We start from the raw sequence: 7438 nt of genomic DNA, 5'->3' as shown, positions 1-7438 counted from the left end.
CTGAAAATAAGCTGGGGAGAACAGGCCCTTAGGAGAGGAGAGAGATAAATAGAAGATAAGAAGAGATAGAGATAAGTGAATACCAAATAAGTAAATAACCTAAAATGATAAGTGTTTTTATTTATTTTAGAACATAGGACGTATTTTTATTGATCAACACTTATTTTTTTTAATTATTCAAATCTAAGTTTTGCTAAATAATAGTTATTACATAATTGGCTTTCTTCTCCTCATCTTAAATTCTTTAAAGTTTCGTTTAATTTGTTAGCTCCACATGAGTAATTTTAGGAAAATTATCCATTAAAAAGATTTATGTGAAACAAATTTTACATATATTACATGAAGGAAAAATAAGTTCATACATATTCTCATAATTATACATTTTGGTAATTTAAACCAAATATAATCTAATCTAAATAAACCTTTGAAAGGATTTGAAGTTCAACCGTAGGAGTAGCATTAGTGGTAAAAAGGGGGAAATAGGAGGGTGCTTTCGAAATTTTTTAGACCGAGCTGAAATCCTAAAAAAAGAAAGGTCCAAAATTTCTTTGTATCTCCCCAAAAAATCAATAATCACCTTTCGTTTCAAAATATAATTCATGTTTCTATTTTGGTAGTTACATTCTATAAACTTTGACCAAAGATTCTCATTATTATATAGAAAAAAGATACTCATGTGACATATTATTAGATTCGTCTCAATGTGTACATTCATATTATCAACTTCTATATTTTTACTAATACGAAATAGAAGATATCGGAAGGCAAAGATAAGTCTTGGAGAATATACAAAAAAAAAAAAACAGCAACTATATTTTCTAACAGAGTGAATATCATTTTAATTATTAAATTTCCCTCTCCACCTCTTTAAATAACATTTTTTCTTCCTAATTTTGCTTCCATTTTGTGCCTTATGTCTATCCCCAAGAACAAAAATTCTATCTTTATGTGACATGATTTTAGGAAACTACATACACAATTACATGCAAAGGCCTTCTAATACTCCTCAAAGAAAACCATTGATAAAATATTGGTCATAAATCATTTATTAAAAAAATCTATGATCAAAATGGAAATATAAATAGAAAAATACTACTTGAATCTGATGAAATTTCTAAAGCACTGAAGACAAATTTACCTTAACTTTACCTTACCCATCTCATAATTTACAACGTTACGTTACATTACCTCAGACTACCTCCTTACACTCTAGCCCTGTCTTCCTCTGTTCCCATCTAAGATTTTACTTACTTACCACTTAATTTTCTTTTTTTTAAAAAAAATAAAATCTTTGTACTATGCTGACATTTTTAGATATTGTTTCAGCTTTATCGATCCATGGTGAAAAATCTCCTCCCCTTCCCCTTCCTAAAACAAATAAAATTAAAATTAAAAAACTACAAATAAAAAATTATTATATTTTTTTCTTCACTGACAGATAGAAATACCTCTGCAAAATTTCTTAACACACGCACGCATTCTCCCCCTCTCTCTCTCCTCATGTCATACATCATTACCTAAAGCCAACGGAAATTATAAATGAAGAGAGAGAAAATAAAATTACTCCGTTTTATATTACTCGCTACACTTTTTTAAGGACTTTTAGGCAATTATCAGAAAATAGACTGTTAGAGAGTAAAAAGATAAGGGACTCACATGAAAGAAGAGAGATAGAGAGAGTTTATTATCCAAAAAAGAAGTGTAGCAAGTAGGTAAAATTTCATGAAACAGAATAAGTACTAACAATAATAAAATAGAAAAATAAAAAGACCTATTTTTTATAAAAAAAAATTAAAAAACAGCAGAGATAAAAAAAAGGAACAGAAACAGGACAGGACAGAACAGAAAAATCCACAGATTATTGGGGTTTGGCCCTTTATTTCTCTCTCCTCATCTTTTTAAACCCTTGAAATTCTTCTCAAAAATTCTCAGTTATTTTTCTAAGTTTGATTTTGTTTTATCTCTCTTGCTATTGTTTCCTCTGCATTATTTTTTTTACTTACTTGGAGAAAATGGATCAACCTTTCTTTCTTCATTTTGACAACAATGAGACGAATTTACCCCCAGGTTTTAGGTTTCACCCTACAGATGAAGAGCTGATTTCTTACTATCTTCTTAAGAAAGTCCTTGATGGTAATTTCACTGGTAGAGCTATTGCTGAAGTTGATCTCAACAAATGTGAGCCTTGGGAGCTCCCTGGTACGTACTTTTATTATCAACTTACATTTCAAGAACAAAAATATGATGTACATAATTACTAAAGATGTAAGTAGTTTTAATTTGTTATTAACACACGTATTTACTAAAGTTAGTAAAAATTTTACAATTTTGGGTTGCAATATGGAGTAACTATTATATACATGTAAGATATGATGTATATACAAGAGAAATATTTTGTTAATAACTTTTGTACTCTATTTAGGGAGTGCAAAAGGTAACTTTTCATACTTTTTATGATAGTAACATGAACTTCTTCTACCTCATTAGGAAAATAAATTAAAGAAAAAAATTTCCACAAAAGTTTTAGTTCTTATACTTTACAAAATTCTAACTTTTTTTGTTGGTCCTTTCAATTTTGTATAGTAGGTTAGGAAAATATTTTACTAAAAATAATTTTTTTAATAATTTATGTCTGGTATAATATAAGTATATAACCTAGTACTATTTATTATTAACACATTAATATTAAAAAAAATGGGTTAATTGCAGAGAAGGCAAAAATGGGGGAGAAAGAGTGGTATTTCTTCAGCTTAAGAGACAGGAAGTATCCAACAGGGTTGAGGACAAACCGGGCAACAGAAGCTGGTTACTGGAAGGCAACCGGGAAAGACCGGGAAATTTATAGCTCAAAAACTGGTGCATTAGTTGGAATGAAGAAAACTTTGGTGTTTTACCGGGGAAGAGCTCCTAAGGGTGAGAAAAGTAACTGGGTAATGCATGAATACCGCCTTGAAGGCAAATTTTCTTACCACTACCTATCTCGTACTTCTAAGGTATCTACTAATAACTTAGTTCTCCTTCCGTTTTCTTTTGCAGTTCTTATTTAGAAATTTTTTATGAGAGAAAATTGATCAAAGTAGAAAGAACTTTCGAAAGCGGATAAATTATAATCAAATTGAAGTACATTTTAACATTATAGTCCATAATAAGAATTTATGTTTGTAATTTTGCAGTAATGGGGGAATATGTAGTAGCTAGGTGGAACATTTTATTGAAGATTGAAGGGTATATATGTTAGTTAATATGGTTATGTGTGATTAGTTGAGTTTAGACAGAATATATATGTAGTACGTCAATGAATTCAGGGTTGCTTAATTTATGAGAAGTTGTTTTGCATGCATTTTATGTTGACTATAAAGCACACTTTCCTTCAATTATAACCTTTGTTAATAGTAGTATTTTATAAAAGGATATTAGAAAGGTATTGTTATGGTGCTGTCGTTATCTTATGATAGAAACAATTTCCAAGAGATTGGCTTCTAGGATTTGCAACCTTACATCATAAAATTAGAGTGCCTTATTTAACTTTAAGCTATTCCTTTCTATTGTTGTGTTAATTTTGTTTTATAAGATGCGTATTTCTACAAAAAAAAAAATGTTTAAAATTACTAATATCTCATTAATAATAAATCAATGTCAATAGAATGATTATAAAAGTTGCTTTGACAATATTAGTTTCTTATATACTTATCGAAAATATAGTAAGCGTATTTGACTATTAAAGTGTAAATTCAAATACAGTTCTTGCATGTTATTTAAAAAAATTAATCCAGAGTACACTATTTTATTTCAAATGTAGAGAATAGACTAATGTTTTTTTTTTTTTTTTTTTTGAAAGAAAGACTAATGTTTATTTTATGAGTCAATTAACAGAGACATTTTGTAAATGCAATATTTGTGGAATTTTATAACTACTTTATTTTATGCATATACTCTTGCTTAGCTAAATTAAATATAGGTATCTCAACCCTCTCTTAGGCTCTTATCATTACTTTACCCGTTTTGTTTTACTCTATTTAGGAATATCAAGGATTACTTACCAAGTTTGACTTTTGTGAATATTTCTTCAAATTTTGTGTTGTTGTAGCATTTTGTGATGATGTGATGTTACAAAAATTTCATAGCTGTCAATTGTCATTTTTGATGTGAAATCTGAGACAAATTAAATCCTTTGAGACTATTTGATGGGACTAAATTTAGAGATAAAACTAATTTTCCATTTAAGGAATGAAAATTATATGCTTTATTCTTGAGTGAATTAACCATTGGAAATTCTCGTTTTCTCTTCGTACATCTCTTTGTCTAATCTCTTCACAGCGAAAACTTATCAATATTTATTGATCACTAACATCTACTACTTTATTAGAAACTTAATTTTATAAGTTAGCTTAACTTATCTTGACATTATAGTAATTGATTGAACAGGCGGAATAGCCATTACTAACCTAGCTAGCATTTGATCATGATTAAAACATGGAATTTAATGTAGAAAAGTCTTAGCTATTTAAAAGGCTATGAACTGAAGTCCTGCATATCATAAAAATTAATGTGACATGGACGCTCAGATATGTTCTCCTTCGTTATAGTTAGAATCATTAGAATCTATAAAGCACGCTACAATGTTATATTAGTCCTAATGTGTTAGGATACTAGTGTCTCTAATATTCTAGGTGATTATGAAAACTATGTATTTATATAATTGGTTTAGGAGTTTTAGTCATATTTGGTTTAAGAGTTTTAGTCATAGTTGGTTTAGGTTAGTTTCCTAATTACCTAATATAATAAGTCAACTTCTCCTAATAATATTTGACTCTGTTTTGGGAAGCATTTCAGCTACCTTCAATAATATGATGCTAACTTATTCTAGGTGGTTAAAATGACTTAAATGATAAGTTAAAAATAAATTTAGCTTTTCAAAATCAGGTGCCTTAAATTTTGGAAAATCTTTCCGTAATTTTGACAACAACTAATTTTTGCCAAATAATTTATCAACTTAATCAACTAATTCTGTCAAATAGTTAAAATAATTAGTTACCTTATCACTTCTAGGACAGTTTCAGATATATCTTATCAGTTTTAATTAACTTATCAGTTTTAGTTTATTTTCAGCTAGTAATATCAAAGAGAGCCCTCACTAAAGTTTAACATAACGTTTGTTGCTAATCCAAGATTGTTACAAATTTCTATTTTGTAGGATGAGTGGGTGATCTCAAGGGTGTTTCAAAAGACGGGTACCGGAATAGGAACAACAGCAAGCAGCGGAGCCACCACCGCTGCAGGCGGAGGAAAGAAAACTCGAAGCGGCGGAATAATGAGCGGCCTCTACAATTACAATAGCAACAATGATGTGTGCAGCTCACCTTCCTCGGTTTCCATTTCCGTATCTCAGCAGCTTCCCCCACTCCTTGACTCCTCCCCTTACGGTGTTGTCAACGAGGCTTGTTCCTACGTTGACGACGGTGGCGAAGCCAACAACAACAACTCTATCAAGAAAGAGCACGTGTCCTGTTTCTCCATTTCCAGCAACACCAATAACAACAACAATACTAATACTAATATTAATAATATAAGCAACTTTAACCCTTTTGAGCTAAATTTCCAACCTTCACCACCACAACTGCCTCCTACTACTATGATGTGCCCTACAACTCCTAGGAGCAATGCATTTAGCATGGTAGGTGGCGGCGGGTTGCCGATGTTCCCTAGCTTAAGGTCTTTGCAGGACAACCTCCACCTTCCGTGGGTCGGCGGAGGCGCCGCCATACATGGTGGCAGTAGTGGTGGTTGTGAGTTGGATGTGATGATGGCTAGTGGTAACAATAATACTTGGGGCGGTGGCGGATTCGATCATAACCACCATGGTATTGGTGGTAATGGTGGTGGTGGAAAGATGGGTTTAGGTGGTGGTAGTGAACTTGATTGCATGTGGAGCTACTGATGGATGATGGCTAGCTACTACTGCATATCAGTCTGCATGGCATGGGGTTTTCTATTGCTTGTCTCAGTTAGTTTGACTTTGGGGTCCTTAGCTTGTTTTAATCAATCAAATATTTGGATGTGGTAGGGTTTATGTTTATGCTTTCTAGGTTGTTGGTACTATTTTTATTTTCTACTATTGTGTGTTCCTAATTGCATGTTTTTTTTTTATTGTTGTAAAATAAGTATGTGTTTGTTGTTCTTTAATTTCGAAAAACTTTGTCTCTAGCTATTGTAGTACTACTATTGTATGATTGTGTCATGTACTTCGTAGAATCTTTGTTTTGTTAGCTTTGTACTATAATTAAATAAAAAAAAAGTTGTGTTAGATGGAGATCTTAAGTCGTATATTACTGATATAATATTAATATTATGCATGGGCTTTATGATATCTAGAATTCAAAAGTTGTGGCATGATATCTATTGATGTAAACTATTTTTATACGTAGTTTTATAAATTATAATGACCTAGTCCTTCCACGTACAGTTGTTCTTGAAAGAACCCTGATACTTAGAATACTTTATGGTAACAGTTGGTAATTTTAATAAAACTATAAAAGTATTGACGAATGTTATTGTAGGTGAGATGTAGTGTGTTTTGTTCCGCTTATTGACTTATTTGAAAATTCTAGATATGTAAAAATATGCTCAAATAAAAAAATAAGTTGAACAGAGCTAAAACAGAAAATCACAAAGTTACTTATTGAAGATCAAAAGTGATAAGTTGGATGGAGAGAATTAAACATTTTTAGTTTTGAAAATAAAAAATACTATCTCTGTTTTTTTAGTTGTAACGATTAGACATAAAATGTGAGTAAAAAATGTCTAATCGTTGCAACTAAAAAAAACAGAGGTAGTATATTATATATATGCCGGATATAAAATTTAGATGTTAACTGATTTTTTTTCTCGGTCTCTACTTTGTGGAGCTCTCACATTATATATATGTAACTCGTTCTCATGTGGAGATCATGTAGAAAGAAAGAATAATGTAAAATTGAAAGTAATTTTGCATTTTTTTTTAAAAGGGAGTATAGATTGATGTATCTAGTGATTTATAAAATTCTCTTCATTTCGTTTTACACTGTATATTTTTTACTTTGACATTTAATTCACATGTTTCACTTTCACCGTTATTTATATATTTGATGTCCACGCAAATTAGGTGTCACATCCTTAAAATGCAAAGAATAAAGTATGATTAAAAATTAAGAAAAGAGGAAGTCATATATGTGAATGAGTTATTCTGACAAGGGAACTCATGAAGCACTCATTTGATTACCACTTCATTTGATTATTAATTCCTCTCTTATACATACATAAAGATACATGAGAAATACAATAATTCATCTCATTTAAGGTCAAAATTTGTAGATTACTTATTTATATTCCTATATTGTCATAGAATCAAAGTATTAGTCATCTGTATTGTAATCTGAAGCTTCAATAGTCTCTTTTTAAG

The 7438-nt window shown here is 30.5% G+C and overlaps 1 protein-coding gene across 1 annotated transcript; it reads left to right on the top strand.

The window, feature by feature from the left end:
• The first annotated feature begins 1625 nt into the window (after window positions 1-1625).
• On the top strand, window positions 1626-6479 carry LOC104891476 (protein CUP-SHAPED COTYLEDON 1). The gene is made up of 3 exons (XM_010677172.3): window positions 1626-2199; window positions 2710-2993; window positions 5195-6479. The coding sequence occupies exons 1-3, from the start codon at window positions 2013-2015 to the stop codon at window positions 5936-5938; spliced, it is 1215 nt and encodes a 404-aa protein (XP_010675474.1). The 5' UTR covers window positions 1626-2012; the 3' UTR covers window positions 5939-6479.
• The last annotated feature ends 959 nt before the right edge of the window (window positions 6480-7438 follow it).

This window comes from Beta vulgaris, chromosome 4, assembly GCF_026745355.1.
Source record: "Beta vulgaris subsp. vulgaris cultivar EL10 chromosome 4, EL10.2, whole genome shotgun sequence".
Classification (NCBI taxonomy): Eukaryota; Viridiplantae; Streptophyta; class Magnoliopsida; order Caryophyllales; family Amaranthaceae; genus Beta; species Beta vulgaris.
Note: the sequence above shows the minus strand (reverse complement) of the source record. Positions and strands in the feature narration are given on the sequence as shown.